The sequence below is a fragment of the Pithys albifrons genome, chromosome 7, assembly GCF_047495875.1.
Source record: "Pithys albifrons albifrons isolate INPA30051 chromosome 7, PitAlb_v1, whole genome shotgun sequence".
In the NCBI taxonomy this organism is placed as follows: domain Eukaryota; kingdom Metazoa; phylum Chordata; class Aves; order Passeriformes; family Thamnophilidae; genus Pithys; species Pithys albifrons.
Window position 1 is genome coordinate 46504644 of NC_092464.1, and position 21365 is coordinate 46526008.

Genomic DNA, 21365 nt, shown 5'->3' on the forward strand with positions numbered 1-21365 from the left:
TTCCCTGGTTTTCATGTTTTTTTGAGTAGTCCACACAGGAGTACACTGACTGCTTGTTTAATAATTTGTCAATAACAAAATCTTATAATTTATGTTTTTAAGATTATATTCATAGGGTGTCCACATTTCCAACCAGTTCCCCAAATTCTGCTGTCATAAAATTATCTTCTTTTCAAAAATATTGTATTATTTAACTTTGTCTTGCTCAATGTTGGGTGCTTTGCATGCAGATGCTTAGCTTTTCCCTGCTTCCTCACTGCAACCAGTTAGAATAACAGAGAATAAATCTAAGTTCGTCCTCATCAGTATGTGCAAGATCAAAGAAGGAGAGAGAAAGGGGATTGCTGGCAGACTGGGACAGTGATTCCTCTTGGACACTGTGTCTTACTGGGTGTTTGTCAGGTCAGGTTCATAATCACCTGAAGAACCTAAATGTACGTAAGTCTATGGGACCTTGTAAGATGCATCCCAGAGTCTTGAGGGAACTGGCTGATGTGGTTAAGTCCCTCTCCATGATACTCGAAAAATCATGGCAGCAGGTGGAGTTCCAGGTGACTGGAAAAAGGAAAACCTTATACCTGTCTTTAAAAGGGGTAGAAAGGAGGACCCTGGAAACTACTGACCTGTCAGCCTCACCTGTGTGCATGGGAAGATCATGGAACAGATCCTCCTAGAAACTGTGCTAAGCTATGTCGAGAGCAGGGAGCTGATTTGGGACAGCCAGCACAGCTTCACCAAGGGCAAGTCCTGTCTGACCAGCCCAGTGGCCTTCTGTGATGGAGTGACTACATCAGTGGACAAGGGAAGGGTAAGATGTCATTTATCTGGACTTCTGTAAAGCCTTCAACACGGCCCCCCACAACATCCTTCTCTCTAAACTGAAGAGATGGATTTGATGTTTGGACTGTTCCATGGATACCGAGTTGGTTGGACAGTTGCATCCAGAGCGTGGTGGTCAATGGCCCCCAATGGACAAGTGATGGTCTGTACTGGGACCAGTGTTATTTAATATCTCATTAATGACACAGACAAAGGAATCAAGTGCACTCTTGGCAAATTGGCAGGTGACCCCAAGCTCAGTGGTGCAGTTCACACACCTGAAGAATGGGATGCCATCCAGATGGACCTGGACAAGCTTGAAAAGTGAGCCCATGGAACTCTCATATGGGTTAGGAAGACCAAGTGCAAGGTGCTGCACCTGGGTCAGGGCAACCTCCGGTGTCAATCCAGGCTGGAGGATGAACAGATCAAGAGCAGCCCTGCTGAGAAGGGCTTGAGAGTGCTGGTGTGTGAGGGGTTGGACATGAGCCAGCAGTGTGCACTTGCTGCCCAGAAAGCCAACTGTGTCCTGGGCTGTATCCAAAGCAGTGTGGCCAGCAGGGCAAGGGAGGGGATTCTGCTCCACTACTCTGCTCCAATGACACCCCATTTGAAATTCTGCATCCAGCTCTGGGGTCCTCATCGTAAGAAAGACATGGATCTGTTGGAGCAAGTCCAGAGGAGGGACATCAAGATGATTAGAGGGATGGAACACCTCTTCTATGAGAAAGGGCTAAGACAATTGGGATTGTTAAGACTGGAGAAAGGAAGTCTCTGAGGTGACCTAACTGTGGCCTTCCAGTTTCTCAAAGGAGCCTGCAAGAAAGATTCAGAGAGACTTTTTAGAAGAGCACATAGCGTGACAGGACAAGGGGGAATGGTTTCAAACCAAAAGAGAAGTAGGTTTAGATTAGGTATTAGGAAGAAATTCTTTACTGTGAGGGTGGTGAGGCACTGGAACAGGTTGCCCAGAGAAATTGTGGATGCCCCATTCCTGGCAGTGTTCAAGGCCAGGCTGGATGGGGCTTTGGGCAAGCTGGTCGAGTGGAAGGTGTCCTTGTCCTTGCCAGAGGGGTTTGAACTAGATGACTTTTAAGATCCCTTCAAATCCAAGCCATTCTGTGATTCTGTGATTTTTTTTCCTTGTGTCATTTGCAAAGTTTCCCTGACAGGGACCTGCAAATCCCTGTGACAGCACTGATGTGTGTCAGGCAGTGTTTACCAACACAATCTCGTATTTTTTGTGTTTTGATCTACAGTAGAACATTTGCGCTGAAACTTTAAACCTGCAAATATTCGAAGTCGTGCGCGGACTAAGTGTGTAAGCAGAGTGACAAAAAACCCTGCTGCGGCGTCCAGCAGCGCTCGCAAGAGCTGCGGGCGATCTGCGGGACGTGGCGGGGGCCGCGGGTGTTTACGACTGTCGGTGTCCCGCGATGTCCCCGGGGGCGACGGGGGTAGCGCCACGTGGCACGGCCGGCCCGGGGAGGGGATCGGGACAGGGAAGGGGACGGGGAAGGGAGGACGGGGGGAGGAGGGGAGGGCGATGCGGACGCTGCCCCTCCGCGCTCCGGACTGCGCGGCCCCGCGGCGGGCGGGGGCAGTCGGCGCCGTGGCTGCTCCTCCCCCGGCCCGGTGGGAGCGCTTCATCCACGTTTGCAACTTTGCGGGAGGAGGAGCGGGCGGGCCGGGCGGCGTTCCTTCCTTTCTTCCCTCCCTCCCTCTCTCGCCTCCATCCTCTCCCCTTCCCCTCGCCGCCCAGCGCGCCCCGCGGTGCCCCGCTCGCTGCGCTCCATGGCGGGGCGGGCGGCCCGGCGGCGGGGCCCCGGCTGCGGGTCGCTGCTGCTGCTGCTGCTGCTGCCGGCGCTGCTGGAGAGCTGGGCGGCCTGCCAGGCGCCGCCAGTGCCCGCCGCGGACACCTCCGCCGACGGCGCCGAGCTCGGCGTGGAGCGGCGCTTCGTGCCCGAGAGCTGCCCCCGGGCCGTGCGCCCCGGAGACTTCGTGCGCTACCACTACCTGGGCGCCTTCCCCGACGGCACCCGCTTCGACTCCAGGTCTGGCAGGAGCCCCCGCGGGGCTGGGTTGGAGTGAGGGGTCCTGTTCCCACCAGCGTGTTTTTTGCGGATGTGCAGGGGTTGTGGCGCTGGGTGGAGGCAGCGGCTGAGGTTCCGTTCGGGTCCCGCTGCTTTCCCAGCTGTATCCCGCTGCTTTCCCAGCTGTGTCCCGCCGGCCCTGCCGGTGAGGCCGGTTGGAAGCAGGTGGGCAGTGTTGTATGAGCGGGAAGGGAACACGTACAGATCACCATGGGAAGATGTCTTTGGAACACGAAAGGGCAGAGCTGGGCTGGGCTGTGACTGCTGGGGAGTGCGGGCAAGTCCGCTGCTGTGGCTCGGTCCAGTTCGCAGTAGTTTGATCCCCATCACGGTCTTCAGCTGCTTCTCCAAGGCATTGGGTGGGAGCTTTCTGGTCCAAGCGAGAAGACCGTAGGGTTATTCCGACAGCCTTAGCCCGGTAAACAGGAGGGTGTGTGGTGTCGCAGTCTCTCACAGTGATTTCCTGCCCTTTTCTTTATGTACATTTCCTATGTCTTCTCTAGGCTCAAACCTACTCGAACACAAGTGGTTTTGAATCATTATCCTTGCCAGAAATGTAAGAATTACCAGGCTGTACTTATATAGAATTTTTTGGAGAAGTTCCCCTTGAGTAAACGTGACCTATGTGCAGTGAAGTGCCTGGCCGCTTTGCTGCTGTTATTTTAGCATCAGGAAGCATAAATAGTGGGATCAGGAGATTGTGAAGGATGCTGATGCTGCTGACAGCTTATTTGTTTTTTCTTGTTTCATTCATTGCCACTGATCAAAGTAATACTCAGAAAGATAAAGCAAAATGTATTTTCAGTAATCCTGGTAATCTGCCTTGTGCTTCAAGGAAAATCTATAGCCTTAGGAAAATAACTGTCCTTCAAAGTAAAGCTCTTCCTCTGGAGCTGACCGTGTTTAGTACGCCAGTAGTGCCATTTTACCTGCACTTCTCCAGAGAAAATGTGGGATGCAGGAGCTGGTGGTTTAGCTGGTGTTGGTGCAGTCTCAGTGAAAAGGCACAGCAAGGACAGTGAATTGGCAACTGACAGGCTTGGAACATAAATCTCAGCTGCAGTGTGAGGACACACAAAGGCAGCATCCTCGTGGCTCATTTTACAAGTATGTGACAACTGGAAAATCGGCCACGTGTTCAGCAGTGTGTTTCTGATTGCTACAGATGTGCACCGAGGCTTGCTGACACTGAGTTCTACCAGCAAACTTGTGCATTGAGGCAAAGCACCCGGGGCTGCCTCTCGTTTTGGTTCCAAGTTCCTTGTCATTTGGTTCTGAATTATTTGGGGCAGTAACAGGCTGTGCAGAACTGTACAGTATTTATCTCTTTGGGTCCTCTAAATATCAGTCAATAAGTAGTAATGATGATAGCCTATCAAACTTGAATATTTTTATGTCCACCTTCGTTTCAAAAGGGTGCAAAATGTCAGGTTTGTTCAGCATAGGATTTTTTTTCTAGATGGCAGCTCATGTTGATGTACACTTTAATTATTCATTCACTATGGTCTCTTTTAAGAGTGATGACAGTGGTTTATCTTGTTAAGACAGTGGAAAAGTAGGAGGATTTCATGTTATGTAGGTTAATGGAAGAAATATTTTTAAGTGTTTGTTGTAAAATCTTTAGTGTTCCCTGCATACAAGGTAAAGAAATTCAGTCAATTTATACAAAAATTAGCCTGTTCCCTGTATACAAGTTAAAGAGATTCAGTCAGTTTATACAAAAAAAAAGTAGCCTATTAGCCCATTTTTCTGCCTTTCTTTTTTTGTTTGTTTGCTTTTTTTAAGTTTATGAACAAGCTTACCAGCAGCAGTTTAATCAAACTACTATACAATCAGTCTAGAAAATACTTCAGTTGTTGAACTAAGGGCAGTTTTACTTTGTTTGTTCTTCAGCTGTTGAAAATGTTCATGAGTTTTAAAATTATTCTTCTGTGTTTCCAAATAAAACTGCTCTTCATGTTAAAAGGCTGACAAAGTCTTAGTAATCATGACTGTGTCAGATAAATGAACTAATATGCCTGTTTATTATTTTTCTTTCCCATCAGCATTTACATTTTTATTTCCATGGCCATACAATGCTTTGTGTTTTAAAGCCTGAATTTAATTGCCTGGTCATCTGCTATTAATTTGGTAATTTCCAGTAAGAGAATTGAATTTTGTTCCGTTTTAAGGAATCTGCAAAGTCAGTCCTGCAAGGCTGCATGGTCTGATCACTGCTTTGTTCAGTTCTCTGCTTAGCATAAATGTTTTCCTAATTGTACATTTATTTCTATTAAGAAGAAAGCTCTTCTGTTCTAGGTTCATCCCAGATGGATTGCTAAACTTTGTTAATTGCCACTAGATATTACAGAATACCATTTTGGGGAGTTTCTTAGAACCTATTATGTAACTCATCCTAACTTCTTAATTATGGTTTTATGTGTATCATAGAATTTGTCAGGAGCTAATTTAAATCTTTTCCATCCTTTCCTGGAAATGGGAATATTTGAGGAAGCGAAAGTGAATGCTCAGTAAAGAGAGCTGTCTATTTCAGTGGAAATGTTTGCCAAAAGACAGAAAAGGTGGAACATACAGAGAGATTGCTCAGTAAAATGTTTGAGAGATTTAAGGCTCTGGGACTGTTAGGAGGCTCGGTGTGTTGTGGAAGTGATGTGTACAGTCTTTGAAGGAAAGTTTGACATCATTTCCCTAGTGATATCTGGCTACTGGCTGCTCTCCAAAATATTTTAGCAGGCAAAGAGGCACAAGCTTGTTTTTTTAACCTTTTTTTTCCTCTTAGGTCTGATTTTTATCTAAAGGAAAAAGAAAAGAAATTCTTGAAATTATGAAAGGAATTGAAGCAAATGAAAGCAGTAAAAGCTTAAAAGTAGACATGAAGCTTTTGAAATGCTTCCTGCCCTGTGTTTATACATCTCTTCAAAAATCTAAATAACAACAGTAATTCAGGCATAGCAAAGTGGGGTCCTTGTGCAGATTTTAGGTGGTCAAAGTAACCACGTAAGCTGATGTTGGTGTTCTTCCATGGTAACACTGCTGTTCTCTGTCCTCTCTGGGAAACTGTAAATCATTTAAGTATAATTTCTTTTACCTTTCAAATGTTTATCTATTATCACAGAGGAGAATCATTAAGCTAGCTTCTCTTGTTTCTGGATTTGGCAAATGTGCTGTTTAAAACGTGTCTCTGTACTTCAAATGAGAGCTGTGAATGTGGAGGAGAAAATAAACAAATAGCCAGTTGGCAAACCTTGCAGCTGTTACTTGAAAAGGCATCTTTTCCTTTTCCTCTTTTCCCACAGATTCCCCAACTGTGATGTCTCACATCATAAAGCTTATCAGTCTCTTGTAATATTTTTGTGATGTTACTCACCAAAATCAATATGCTGAGATCATACTGGGGGAACAGACATCCTTTCATATCTGATAATAGCGCTCAGTTTTTCCTTTTCTTCCTTAATTTTCCAGGGCTGCTTAAAATGTGTGTAAATGAGCTGTTTGTAGTTAGGGGCTTCAGGTGCATGCAGTACACTTTGCACACTGCTAGGATATATTTTAGATAGACAATGAACAGTGAACAGAGGGAGAACTGGGCTGAAGTCTCAGGAACACTTGGATTTGCCTCTTTCCTTGGCAGCTGTCTTGCAATAAAATTATGCTGACAAGGCAAGAGGGAGACAAGGTACAGTTAAACTCTCTCTCAAAGAAAAGAAAGTGGAATGGGGGGTAAATGAACCACTAACATTTTTGCCTACTTTTCCCCCTTCAGCTATGACAGAGGATCCACATTCAACGTGTTTGTGGGCAAAGGTCAACTTATTGCTGGGATGGACAAAGCTCTGGTGGGCATGTGTGTGAACGAGCGGCGGTTCGTGAGAATCCCCCCTAAGCTCGCCTACGGAAGCGAAGGCGTCCGTAAGTACAGCAGCAGGCTGGGAATAGCTGGGTGTGCAGTCATTCTGCAGGGCAGGTGGGAAGTGGAGCCACAGAAGAGAAGAGTAGAAATTTCAAATACTGAATTTTGGAGAGGTTCTCCCCTGTTCTTCAGAGGTGTGTGTTAAGGCTATAATTTCTAGCTAATTTCTGCAGACACCCTCTGCATGCTGAAGAAAGAGCTATTGGCTGTAGAGGATGTGCAGCAAACGAACCTTCCTACTAAAGTTCACTATTTATGTCTATCTATCTATCTATCTATCTATCTATCTATCTATCTATCTATCTATCTATCTATCTATCTATCCATCCATCTATCCGACCAGACTTTGAGGATGCAGATTTGGGCAGGGCTCTCTCCACGTGCCCTTCCAGCCTGTGCAGTGGATTTTTTAGGTCAGGCACAGCGTGCACAGAACTGGCCCCACTGTTTAAGTCCCAAGGTCCATTTGCCACGGCCGAGTGAGCTTGGACAGTGCCAGTGAAGTCCTCGGGACTGTCACAGCCTCTGGTACTAACTGGGGCTGACCCTGCTGAGCATCCGAGATCTAACGGGATGGGATGGCAGGGAGGCTTTAACTGCCAGGGGACGGTCCCACTGAGACTCGAACTCAGGTCCTTGGGATTCAGAGTCCAGAGTGCTCTCCATTACACCATGGGACTGCCCTCTCCCTTGCTGTTAAATACTTATTGTGGTTTGGCACTGCAGAGCTGCATAAGATTTTGTCAGTGCCAAAAGGAGCTTTGTTCAGCCTCAGAGAGGCAACAGATGCTAACTCATGATCGGTTTGCCTGAGGGACAACTTTGATAACAGTTCATCTTGATGGATTTCCCCCCTTAAATATCTGCAGTAGTGGCAAGAGGCCTGGGAGTTATAAGCATAAAAAGAAATAAGGTATGCATTATGCATTTTTTTTAGGGTATGCACGGGTTGGTTCCTTTTCAGTGATGCTCTGTATGTAAAGGGAAATAAAGCTGTGTGTGTTGTTTTGGATTTGCAGCTGGTGTGATACCCCCCAATGCTGTGCTCCATTTTGACGTGCTCCTGATAGATCTTTGGAACTCAGAGGACCAAGTGCAGGTTCAGACTTACTTCAAACCTGAGAAGTGTCCTCGGACAGTCCAGGTGTCTGACTTTGTACGGTACCATTACAACGGAACATTCTTGGATGGTACCCTGTTTGATTCCAGGTATGCAGCTGGATTGTGTGTGTTTGTGTGTGTTAATAGGTATCTCACCATCATTTGCTCTCCTTTCACTGGTGTAACAATCAAAGCTAATTGCCCAGAAACACAGGAAATGAAAGCTTGCATCGTGTGTTACTAATTTATTCAGGGATTATAGGATAGCAGTACTGACTCAAACCAATAAAACTGTATGTTATTTCTACATGGGCATAACCAACCTGGGTTCTTTTTTTTAGATTTTAAAGTCCATTCCTTGTATTTATATTGCAATCCATTAAAAGTCTCTCTAACCACTGCAGCACAGCTATTCAGGTTAGATAGAAGGTTTATAAACAGGGTTTGTAATGAAATGCAGCTACTAACACTTTCATACTGAGATTTTAAGTATACACCATGTGTACTTCATTAGAGCTCAGTGGAAAATGGTGCTTTAATAACAGCTGCCATTGTGTTTGTGGGCCACTTCTCAAAGCCCCTGATAGGTTCCTGGCATAGCTAAGCACTCTGGAAAACTCAACCCAGCCAGCCCTTGGTAAAGGAAGGACCAACACTTTTGGAGTAGAAAAAGTTGTGAGTTACATTGTGCATAGTATGTGGATTTCAAGATTGATTTCTATTGTTCTTTCCCGTGGCTGTCTGACATTTGCTTGTGGGGCTTTTCCCCCCTCATTTTTAGCCACAATCGGATGCGAACTTATGATACCTATGTGGGAATTGGATGGCTGATTCCTGGCATGGACCAGGGGCTCTTGGGAATGTGCGTCGGAGAGAAGCGCATTATCACAATACCACCTTTCCTGGCATATGGAGAAGAAGGAGATGGTAAAAGTTACTCCTTTAGTTATTCCTTTTTTTTTTCAGTCCAATTCAGCCATATTTTAAAACAAACTTGGCTTTCTGTATTTTAAATTCATGGGCAGCATTTTCACCCTGTCCAGACAGACAGAACAAAGTGATGGAAAGAGAGGTTCAGAATGTATTATGCACAGGATGGAATTGATTAGAAAGTACAGTTTTTAAAAAAACTGAATAGTAAATTGCTTAACAGGCATATTGTTGATGAAATTGTAGTATTTAGGTACTGAAATTGTATTTCAATCAGGGGTTATAATCTGTGATTGATACCTAGTGTAGCCAAAAACTTAAAGACAGGTGACTGCATAGTTCTTCTGATGACTGCCACAGAAAGCAGCAAACTTTTTTGGGGAAAAAAAAAAAAAGAAAAAAAAGTATTTTTAATTTTTTTTTTTTGGCAATCTACACCCTAGTGATAATGACAAGATGGATTAATTGTTGTCTAAGAATGCAGCCTGCAGATCATACAGAGAGGTCCCTGTGCTAAATGAGAGGGGGCAGTTAAGTTTAGTTTGTGACTCTTCCTTGTATTATTTCTTGCTCTGATGTTTAAGGATGTGCCTGTGATGTATAAGGTTTCATACCCCTTTCAGGTCTTCATTATCATTAACTGTGATAGCTGTCTCCGTGGATAACAAAACTTCCTGAAGTTATGTTTCAAAATTTTGCTGAGGTCTTGAACTCAGTGTTCTCAGTCCAGGCAACCCACACTGTGATTTATACAGTGATGAGGGAGTAGTTTTTCACTGAGATACTCAGTTTGTCCTTCTTCAACTTCCACCATGTGGTCTCCTGTTTTGATATTAACAGGATGGGAGGAGCAGATGTACCAGATTTGTATTCTAATGGTTATTTTATGCAATTCCATGAAGCATGTTGGAATACTGGGACACCAAACCATGCGGCTGGGATGGAGCTGGTGTGTGTTGACTAAGATGGGTGTTGCTGAAGAGGCAGCTGTTTTCAGGGAGGCAGTGCCATCACAGTAGGAACACAATGAAATTACTGAGGTGGAGAATTGAGTGAAAAACCCACTGAAACAAAAAATGACTGACAGGAAGCAAATTTGCAGGGAGACCTCGACAAATTAGAGGGCTGGGCAGTCACCAACCGTATGAATTTAAACAAACCGGACCCTGCACCTGGGGTGAGACAGCCCTGGCTGTACAGACAGACTGGGGAACAAGATGCTGGAGAGCAAAAAGGGACCTGGGAGTCCTGGTGGATGGCAAGTTGAATGTGAGTCAGCAGTGTCCCGGGCAGCCAGGAGGGCCAACCCTGTCTTCGGGGGCATCAGGCACAGCATCGCCAACTGAGTGAGTGAGGGAATTGTCCTGCTCTGCTCTGCTCTGGGGCGGCCTCACCTGGAATAGTGTGGGCAGTTTTGGGCACTGCAATATAAGAAAGACATAAAGCTGTTAGAGAGTGTCCAAAGGAGGACAATGAAGATGGTGAGAGGCCTTGAGGGGAAGCATGTGAGGAGCAGCTGAGGGCACTTGGTCTGTTCAGATGGAGAAGAGAAGACTGAGGGGGGACCTCATTGCAGCTACAACCTCCCTGTGAGGGGAAGAAGAGGGGCAGGAATTGGTCTCTTCTCTGTGGTGACCAGTGACAGGACCTGAGGGAGTGATCAGAAGTTGTGTCCAAGAGAAGGTTTAGATTGGATATTAGGAAGAGTTTCTTCACCCAGCAGGTGGGTGGGCACTGGGACAGGCTCCCCAAGGAAGTGGTGGCAGCACCAAGCCTGGCAGAGTTCAAGAAGCATTTGAGCAGTGCTGTCAGGCACATGGTGTGTCTCTTGGGGTGCCCTGTGCAGGGCCAGGAGCTGGACTTTGATGGTTCTAGTGGGTCCCTTCCAAATCAGGATACTCTGTGATTCTGTGATTCTAATTTATTTTGGGAGGGGACGTGGTTGATATTTGGCAGTAGGTTACTTTTCTTGAACAAACGTGTTTAAAATTCTGCTAGAACACCTGCTGTTCCTTACCAATTTTTCTGCCCTAACACTTATGTAGGTAAGGAGATCCCTGGCCAAGCTTCCCTCGTCTTTGATGTGGTTTTGCTGGATCTCCACAACCCCAAGGATGGTATTGTCATTGAGAACCAGCTTGTGCCTGAATCCTGCGAGCGGAGGAGCCAGACAGGAGACTTCCTCCGATACCATTACAACGGCACACTTTTGGATGGCACATTATTTGATTCCAGGTAACCAAACCATTCAGCTCTACAGGTTGCATTTCCAGCGTGACTCCTCTGTCTTGTCCATAATATGCCCAAGTACAATTATTTGCTTTTCCTTCCTTTTTGAAAATTTGGGGTGGACTTGGAGTCTTCTTAAAAAACTCACAGGAAACTTTTCTCCATGGGAGGGAAAAGAGCTCTTTTGTGCTGTGACAATGTCACAGACGCCATCTAGGGGCGGTGACTCACCCAGCGAAGCCATGAGCACTTTGGGCACATGAGCCTGAAGATTCAGCCCCACAGTTTATCTGCTAAACAGATAATACCACTGAAGGCAGAGGAAATAAATATGATTCCCATTTTATGTCCTGGGAATTGTGAGTCAGTGTCTAGTTTGAGGTTAATAATATTTGTACTTGAAAACTGTTTATTCTTTGAAGGCTGATGTCTTTTGAGACAGAATTACAGTCTCAGAATTCAGCAGTGGGGTTTCTGTGATAAAGAAAGAGGGATTACTTTCACAGTAAATTCAAAGCTGTCTGGGCACATGAGCCTTGTGTACAGAACCATAGAATGAATATACCCTTGTAGCTTTCTGTCACTTTTGTTTGCTCTTCATTGAACAGTGCTTTACTATCACACTCCAGCTTTCAGAACAGCTGACATAAGTAGCTAAAAGGAAATGAAAATGAGCCAATGTAAATGTTTTATGAAATAAACTCATGGAAGAATGTGTAGAGCAACCATCACAGTAGACCTTGATTTACAGCTTATGAAAGCTTGTAAGTTAAGAACTTAAATCTTATCTACAGTGCACCTACCCAGAATCTTTCTTTGTTCAGATGTAAGTGAATATTGTCTGTAGTAATTAAACAATTTTTGAAAATAGCTGTATTATTTGTATTGTGATTGTTGACAATAAATAGTAATAAATACTTTGGAGACAGCAGCTTCTTCATCATTCTGCAGTACTGACACTTGTTAGAGGGCATATTCATTAGAGCATCATATCCCCACCTTCTGCAGAATTCAAAGAAGAAATAGAGCAGCTAACAATAGTTACTGGAAACCCTGGAGTTAGTTATCCAGGAGAAAATTTCTTACTTGTAAAGGGAATGTGCCAAAAGCACTGCAAATGGCTGGGGTCGAGAGCTCTAATAATATTTTCCTTTGTTTTTTTTACTCTGAAATATTCAGCTGCAGAACTGCCCCTGGGCAGCTCAGCCAGGGCTGTCTGGACTTAGAACAGTTGAATAAACCTCTGGATTACGTCTTGTACTGGTCTTGTTCTTTCCCAGAGCTACCTCATGAAGATGAATTGAAACCTTTCTGCCTTCTCTTCCTTGGGCTGTGCCTTCATGTAACATGCTTTGAAGAAAGGCAAAAGGCAGTCATGTCCTTGTAACACACATCAGTTGTTGTAGCCTTGTTTCATTCTGTCATTAGGGGTTGAAGCAGGGCCTTCAACCTACGTAAAAGTGGTTGACATGGTTTGGAAGGGAGGGATAATGTTGATACCATTTGTTGTCAAGACTCATTTCAATATTGTGCATCCCAGAAGAATCTATTTATCCCACCTGCTCCCTGTTAGTAGTTGAACCACATAGCTGTGGTTGCAAAATGAGGTAGTTTGAAGGGTGTCTCATGTAAATGAATGATGCCAACTGTATCTAGTTGATAAGCACATATTAAAGTAGTGTCAGAGGAAATTTTAAAGGATACAACCAATTTTTCTCAATTACTTGTCAAAACCTCTTTTCTGCTTATAAATGTGATTTTTCTTTCAAGAAGTAGTAGAAATGAGTTTGTAAACTTGCTAGCCAGGGTCCTACTACTGAATAATAAGTGACACATGTCACTGAACTGATGAAACCTGGTGGCCTGGATTCATGGAATGTGCTGATTGCTTTGTTTCTCCCTGGTGCTGGTTGATGACTGTGTGTTTGATCTTAACTGGTTTAAGAATTGTGTTGCAGAGCTATTGCAAGCTTCTATGTTTTCCTGAGTACACCTGACCCTGCTAAAATGCACCTATTTCCCACAGTTACTCACGGAACCATACGTATGACACCTATGTTGGGAAAGGTTATGTCATTGCTGGAATGGATGAAGGTTTGCTCGGTGTGTGCACTGGTGAAAAAAGAAGGATAATAATCCCCCCTCATCTTGGATATGGAGAAGAAGGAAGAGGTGAGCTTGAATTTACATTCGAGTCTTCCATAGTTAATGAGGTTTCCTTTATTGTTTAGTCCATCTGTGTGTATTTTCATTTTTCTGACATTTAAAAAATTTATGAGTTAGTTCATTATTTTGTGGACATAAAACTGACAAGACCACACCCAGAATTTGCAGAGTTATTTTATTTAGATAAATAGGTAGGACAGTAAGAATACAGAACAATCTCACATGTAATTGGTAACCTGAACTCATTTAGGTAATTGGTGTTTCTGGCAGACTGATACTTGCTGACCTGGCAGTTAAATGCCTCCCTGACATCCGATCCCATCATATCTCAGAAGCTGAGCAGGGTCAGCCCCGGATTAGTACTTGGATGGGAGACCTCCTGGGAAATGCTGGGTGCTGTAGGTTCTAGTCCTGAGGACTTCACTGTCACCATCCAAGCTCGCTCGGCCATGGCAGATGAACCTCAGGACTTAAATGGTGGGGCCAGTTCTGTGCACGCTGAGCCTGACCTGAAACATCCACCGTGCAGACTGGAAGGGCACACCCACGTGGGGGGACAGCCCTTCCCAAATCTTCGTTTGCGAAGCCGAGCCACACACACACTTGCTGACCTGAATTTGTTTGGATAATTAGTGTCTCAGGCAGACTGGTACTTGGATGCCAGGAGCTCTGCAGGGTGAGATCTTCTTCCTGTGTGGGTGAGATCTTCCTTCCTGTGTGTCTAAGCTCTGGATGCTGAAGGAGTTCCTTGTGATAAGTTTTCTTCCACATTCCTTCCACAGCCACGGGTTTTGTGGAATTTCTAAGGCGCCTCTGTAAATGGTGGATGCCTGTAACAGCAAAGTATCCGTGTATGTGTAACATGCAATTAACATTCCTTTGGGAACACTCATTGGTACCTAAAGGGATTGCTGTCAGGGGTTGAATGTGATTACCCTTCTAGCCAATCACGGTTGTGGCTGGTATTTCAAAAGGTGCCTTCTGGGATGTTATTTGGATAAATGATTTAGAAAAAAGACCTTTCTTCTGGAAGTGCAAATTCTGTGCTGTTGATTTGGGAGTTAGACTCCTTTACCAACAAACACCAATCATGGGAAGGGGACGAAGAAGTTGCCTGCTATCAGGACACTTTAAGGAATTGTAACCTTTTAAACCTAGTGCCATTATTTGGAGCATGAAGAGTTCTATGAGAATTTTCATGATCAATATGGAATTGTAGGGGAAATATAGATGAGTTATTTAGAATGGTCACAACATGGTTGTTGCTGCATTTCTGCATAACTTTCAATTTCAGAATAATGAAAATTTTTTCCTTCACTGATGGACTTTGAAGTGTGTGTTTAGTGCTTTCCCATTGGTTCTCTTTCCTACACTGGATGCAGCTTGCACCTGTTGCATCCTTTAATTCTGAGTGAGAAGAGCAGAATGACTCAGTAGCAGGCACAGCAGGAATATGTATTCTTACAGGGTGCAGTACCTGGTCATCATAAGCCCGTTTGGGTACCATTTCTTTCTCTGTTTACCTAATTTACTTCCTATTTAGGAAATATTCCAGGGTCTGCAGTGCTGGTCTTTGACATCCACGTGGTTGACTTCCACAACCCCTCAGATTCGGTCAGCATTACTGTCAACTACAAACCTTCCAACTGCACCGTTCTGAGTAAGAAGGGAGATTACTTGAAATACCACTACAATGCCTCGCTCCTGGATGGTACTTTGCTAGACTCCACGTAAGTATTTGAATGATCTGATAAGGAAAATATTCCCAGCCGTTGTGAAAGCAGAATGAATTGCCTGCAAAGCAAGCTGGCAGGGAGTAAGACATTTTTAGAAAAAATTGAGTACTTACTTAGAATGTATTTTTCTTTTTATGTCTGCCTGCCTAAGATATGTAAGAGGGGGAAAAGAAAAAGACAGTCTGTCATAGCATAATGAGAGAACTGGGAACAAAAAGGATGTGGGAGTGTGTTGTAGAAGAACATAAACAGTATGTGTGGAGTGATGAAACAGTTTGTCTGCATGGCATTCTGTTTAAAAGGGCCAATTCAGGTGTCTGGGCCAGTCATGCCAAGACAACACAGGACTTGTCATGAATGAGCTGTCCAAGTTTATTCAGTTTTTTGGATAGGATTTTCACTCTTCTGGTTCAGTGCTCCTGAGAGAGGTCTGGTCGGGCTGCTTGGTGTGATCTTGTTAAAGATACCTTGTGTGTGGTAGATGTTCACTTGTCATGCCTGTACCACACATGGGTGCTAGTTCTGTAGAACTAAAGTGAGCCTGTCACGCTGTTTGCTGCAGCTACAAGAATAGTTCTGCTAGTTCTTCTTTATTTTCTCTTTTGGATGGTGCAAGTCATCTGAATAATACTTTATTTTTTTGAAGGGAAGCTGGGAAAAGCTGCTTTTAACCAGGTTATAATTAACATAGGAAGCAGCTCATAGGTTTCACAGTGTACACAACAGCTTGCAGAGCTGAAAAGCTGCCTTAGGTTGGAGCACGTGGTGTGCTGCTCTAGTCAAGTATGTATACAAGTAACATGTTTGGATTCAAAACCCCTTTTATGTGGCAGGAAAGCTCAGTTCTCATTTTGCAGCAGGAACCAAGGGACATCGAGACTGTCTCATTCAAAGCAAATTACAGAGACTCAAAGATCATAAGTCATGTGCTCCTAATTTTAAGGCTGACCTCATCACCACTGAATTGTTTTCTTTCCAAATAATAGTCTGTTGTACAACCATGTCCTGCAGAGGCACAAATAACCAAAGAAAGGAGACCAGCAGAGTAACGAGTCTTAATGCTGCACACTCTGCTTTTAGAATCACAACAGGTTTTTCACTTCTGGGCTTTTAATTTGTGATAATTTCTAATTGTAGAAGTGATCCACATGCAGCAAGGTATGATTCAAAACTTAGTATGGATAAATAGCAGCAATAGTAGTATCCTTCCAGGCTGTTGTGGTCAAGTAACTACTAGACTGTAGTGACTGATTTCACTAAAGGGATGGCTGATTTATGGGAATGCACTCAGACCCCTATAGGTTGGTAGTTCTGGAACAAAAGTACATGTGGAATTTTGACATCTGCTGAAAAGTCCAGCTGCAGTAGTTAAAAATACATGAAAGGCAAAATCCCTTGCTTGGAGATAAAAGGCCTTGGGGGTGTAATTGGCACGCTTAAGGATTTTAATTGGATTTCATTAAAGAAGCCTATAATTTTAGTGCCAGAGGACATGTCAGCAGCAGGCATATGTCTGTTTGGTGCTGGCTGTAACTTGAGAACAACACCAGGTAACTGTTTGCTAGACCAGAGTATTTGGCATGAAGTTAATTTGTGTCAATGACAGGAAACTAATTGGAAATTTTTGTGGTACTTTGAGCAACAGAAATTCTGTATTACATGTTGAGGGTGTTTTTTCATTTTTCTTCCCTTCCTCTCTAGACACAGCCTTGGCAAGACCTACAACATAGTTCTGGGATCTGGACAGGTGGTGCTGGGGATGGACATGGGCCTTCAAGACATGTGCGTGGGGGAACGACGGACCGTCGTTATTCCACCTCATCTTGGTTATGGAGAGGATGGAGTTGGTAAGTGCACATCCACTTGGCATCCCTTGAGTGAATGAAACACAAGTGTGCATGTTTTGTTACTTCATATCTTCCAGGTCCTAAGGTGAGTGTGTCCTAGCTGCTTGAATGGGATTTTTTTAGAGATTTTTTATTTCAATGTTTTAGACACTCCCCCCTGTCCCATTCCCCAATGGAATGAACATAATGTCTGTGTTGCATTTGAAGTGACACTGTTCCTGTGGTCAGTAGAAGGACAACCGCAGTACAAAAGGGAACACGCCCCCAGGGATGTTGCTTTGTCAGAACAGAAAGGTCCAGGCAGTCTGGTGTGCAGAGGGAGGGAAACAATGTTCTCCATGACAGGCAGGTGGGCGCTCACATTTGGACGTACCACGTGTTATTCAGGACACAAAACCGAAGGGGACTGGTCAGCACTAACATGTTAGGAAATTCAGAGGAAACTCAGCATTCAGAAACTACCTGAACTGAATGCAAGATGTGAAACAGTGGATTGGTGCTGTTGAAACCCCAACACCAATGCATTTTAAGAAAGCTTTAGAGCATTGAGACTTGTCAGTTTTTAATGACAGGGACAGTGGTAATGCAAAGAACAGTATTGAAGTGACAAGAACTTTCATGTCCCACTGTGTGTGGTTGTTACTGGTCTTCCAAGTTAAAAGGCTTGAGGAAAAGGACTCTTAAGAGTTGATCACCAAGATCAACAAATAGTGATGTGTATGGAAACACTTGCATAAGTGGCATTGTTCTTCTAATAGTTACAGAACAGTTTGTAGTTTATAAGGACTGTAAGGCATCATGTGCCATGCTTAATGGAGAATTAGTTTGTCTTAAGAGATAAGAATGCATTTCCACTTGTACCTGTCTTCCATGAAGAATTAGGAATATTATATATACAACATTTTATACATGATTATATCTATTGTATAAAATGGCATAGTTACATATAATACATTGAAAATTTCCTCATAACATAAAAAGTCTGCTGTGTTAAGTTACATTTGATACACATGGTCTGAAACATTGCATGAGTGTTTTGGTATATACCTGTGTCTCTGAGAGATTGCTTGTTTGCAGTCTCTTGCAAACAGAAGATTAGAAGTGGCCTTGGCTTCTCTTTTTCAAGGGTAAATTAAACTCCTTCCATGGCTGCATTGAGGTAACATCCCAAGATGTTGCAACACTATTGAATCTCACAGGAGTACACAGTGTGTCTGCTAGATAAAGAAAAATGGATTTATTCCCACAGTTTGAGTTTTATAAGTGAAAGAATGGATGCAGTTTTATTATGAAAACTCCCTTTATGTTTTGATCACCTCTGCTGAAATGAACAGAAAGATTTTAATGGGCTCAGGATCACAGCAGAGAAATGCTTGTTGGAGTGGGAAGATAAAATTTAATTATGGTTAAAAGGAAATACGCCCTTTAATGTAAGTAAGGATAAATACCCCTCTTTGATGTTTTCTGTGACAGAAGGGGAAGTGCCTGGGAGTGCTGTGTTAGTTTTTGACATCGAACTGCTGGAACTGGTGACTGGTTTGCCTGAAGGGTACATGTTTGTATGGAATGGGGAAGTCTCTCCCAATCTTTTTGAAGAAATAGATCAGAATCGTGATGGAGAGGTTCTTTTGGAGGAGGTAAGCTGAAACAATGAGAACACCTGCCTACTACCATCAATGCAGATGTTGAACAGTGGGGTCTCTCCCTTCTCCTCTTATCCTCTTCTGCTTCTGACATGGTATTAAGTGAACAATTTGTCATTGGGTGCCCTCACTGAGGGCTGTTTGCCTTTGCCACACCACCTCTGCTACTATGAATCTCCATGAGGTTTTCCTCTGCCTTTTGTTTTAACTCAGGCATTCTATTTTTTCTTCTATTCTGAGCCTTCTTTATCACCTTTCTCTATCGTTCTGTGTCTTTCCTCTCTGGAGTGGAGCTGCCTGCAGCACTCAAGGGGCAGGCTGTGGCCCTGGGGAACAGCATGAGATGCCTTTGAGGATTTTAACAAGCTAATGGGGTAAAATAAAAATCTTGTTTTTCCATTTTCTGGCACTGTCTTCCACCTCTTTGTTCTAGTTCCATCTCAGTCATCTCTCTTATCTTTGCCTCCACTTCTGTTCTTGCAGAGAAGAAAAGAGCTTTTCCCGTTTTAGAGAATGAGGTAGGATGTTGCTGTTGCTGTCCACATCCTTCTGGTCACCTAGTGGGCAGGAGAAGTCAAGGATGTATGAGAGGAAGTTTGGCTTAAAAGGTATAAATGAATGTCAGCAGTAGCTCTCATTGCTGAAACTTATTTATCAAGTAGCATTAGAGATAACAGGAATTGGGAAAGCTGTGTTTGACTATGGACTTTCTGGTTTTGGCAAGCCAGTAGTATGATTTCAGTCAGCTGTGGTATAATCACCTTTAATAGCTTCATCATACATACCAGGAGAAAGATGTTTAGGGAAAACTAACCTTATAAACCTTCCCCTACAGAGGTGAAGCAAAAGGCATAATGCCTGAAGCTACTTTAGCAAATCTTGTGGTATCCTGATATTTTAAATCTCATTTCTATGTTTCATTCTTTTTCTGTTGTGTGTGGCTTGTTGTAAAATGAAGGTGGATGTCTGTTTTGTAGTGTGAGCTTTGTCTGTCATTAGGCAAAACTACCCCCACTAGAGTGAGTCAACCTCCTGTGTCTGTCCTAATTAGTCCACCTCAGGTGGTAAACTTTATAGGGTAGTAAGAGTGTACTTTTATGTACATCTAATAAATAAATAGTAAAATCTGGACAGTCAATGATGAGTAAATGCTACTTCTGTAAATACTCTTCAGTTTTAGATGTCTTTTTCATTGTGAGCTCTTCTCCTTTCCCTCTGCTTAGTTTTCAGAGTACATCAAAGCTCAGGTCGATTCTGGCAAAGGAAAACTGGCTCCTGGTTTTGATTTTGAGATGATTGTTAAAAACATGTTCATCAATCAAGACCGGGATGGAAATGGTAAAGTTACTGCTGAAGAATTCAAGCTGAAGGATCAGGAGGCCAAAGAGGAACACGATGAACTGTAAAGATAAGAAAAAGAGGAGTCCTGGGCTGACCTACTGTTTGAACACATGTACTGGAAGGGGTTTTGGCAAGCGTGGTTCTGGAAGGATAGCCTGTGTCTGCCTGTGTGGGTAGGCTGTTAAAATAGGAAGGGATTTTCAGTTGGAATTGTTAGATGTGTCTGAGAAGTGTGAAGTGCCTCGAGGTAGGATGTATAGACAGGTGAAGAGTGTACTTACTGCACACGTGGTGTTGTGAACCACATGATCTGTGTCTGTGCTAAAGATCAGAAGTTCTCACTGAACAACACACGGTCACTTTGAAGGATGGTAGAGAGAAAACTTACCAAATGCTTTTAAAAGAGTTTTAGAAGACCTTCTGCATCAGAAATATTTGTGCAGGAGAATGAACCAAAATATTCCCTTGAAAATAACCTGTAACAGTTGCTAGCTGTTGATCCCAGTTCCCTTCAGGAGGTGTGAGTACTCTTTCCAGTAACTGAACAAACTCACATGGATATTTGCCAGCAGAAAATCTGATTTGCAAATTGCAGAATGTGCAAACAATGGCTGTGCCATTGCAAAATTTCCATAAGCTGTGAATTAAATTCAACAGGCCTAGAATTGATACTGCATATGTGCTGGGTTTTTACCTCACAGAATAAAAGTTTCCTACCATCTGTATTGCATTGAATTAATAACCTTGGCTCTTGCTGGCCAGTGTTCCCATCAGTGATTCCAAAACCTTTCTAGCTGCAGTCCTATTTATAGTTTTGTTAGACATTAAATATTAGCATTACGGGGTCCAAATGCTGTCATAAATACTGAATATGGTTGATTTTGTGTCAGGCTTCTGTCTCCTATTTTGGGAATTGCCCGACTAAGGAGTGAGTGCTTAGAGCTTAAGCAGCAGAGCAGTCTGCAGTGGCAAACAAACAGACAGACAGTGATAGAATCAAGGAACAGGCCCATCTGTTGGTGTGTGCAAACGTTCTGGCCTCTCCTTCAGCACAGAGTCAGCCCTGGGAGTGCTGTTTGGATTGTGTGAGCTCTGGAGATGTCCCTCGTTAGCTCGATAAGGAAGCAGAGCTGATGAGTGCGAACACACAGAACAGAGCTGGGTTTGGCGGGCCCTGTAGGTCCCTCAGTACACCACATGTGAAGGGCACAAACACAGCGAGACACTGTCACAGAGGGGCAGCAGAGGGGCTGTGTTTCCAGGATATGCTTTGTGTCTAGTTTCTTGCTTTCCTTCGTCTATACCCATGGGGGGAAGCCCCCTGAGATGCTCCTTCTAAAGGATGGTATTTCTGTTGGATGACAACATTTTGTATTGGTTTTTAAAGCAGTTCTTACAGAAAGTGAAGTGTTCTTTGAGTTTGATGCCATTAAATGTTGGATAACTGATCTTTTTGTTAAATAAAATGTCAATCAACTATTACTTTTTCTTTCTGGCATTTTGGTGGGTTGGGACCTTGAGTGGAAGCAAATACTCTTCCTGCAGCTCTC

The 21365-nt window shown here is 43.7% G+C and overlaps 1 protein-coding gene across 1 annotated transcript; it reads left to right on the forward strand.

Moving 5' to 3' along the window:
- Positions 1-2470: 2470 nt before the first annotated feature.
- Positions 2471-21297, forward strand: FKBP9 (FKBP prolyl isomerase 9). The gene is made up of 10 exons (XM_071561385.1): positions 2471-2873; positions 6676-6821; positions 7842-8031; positions 8705-8850; positions 10899-11088; positions 13109-13254; positions 14792-14978; positions 16686-16831; positions 18305-18468; positions 19698-21297. The coding sequence occupies exons 1-10, from the start codon at positions 2614-2616 to the stop codon at positions 19878-19880; spliced, it is 1758 nt and encodes a 585-aa protein (XP_071417486.1). The 5' UTR covers positions 2471-2613; the 3' UTR covers positions 19881-21297.
- The last annotated feature ends 68 nt before the right edge of the window (positions 21298-21365 follow it).

Coding starts and splice junctions, on each gene's coding strand:
- FKBP9 (XM_071561385.1), top strand. CDS start 2,614: ATGGCGGGGCGGGCGGCCCGGCGGCGGGGCCCCGGCTGCGGGTCGCTG. Junction 6,822..7,841: donor CTACGGAAGCGAAGGCGTCC/GTAAGTACAGCA, acceptor TTGGATTTGCAG/CTGGTGTGATACCCCCCAAT. Junction 8,851..10,898: donor ATATGGAGAAGAAGGAGATG/GTAAAAGTTACT, acceptor ACACTTATGTAG/GTAAGGAGATCCCTGGCCAA.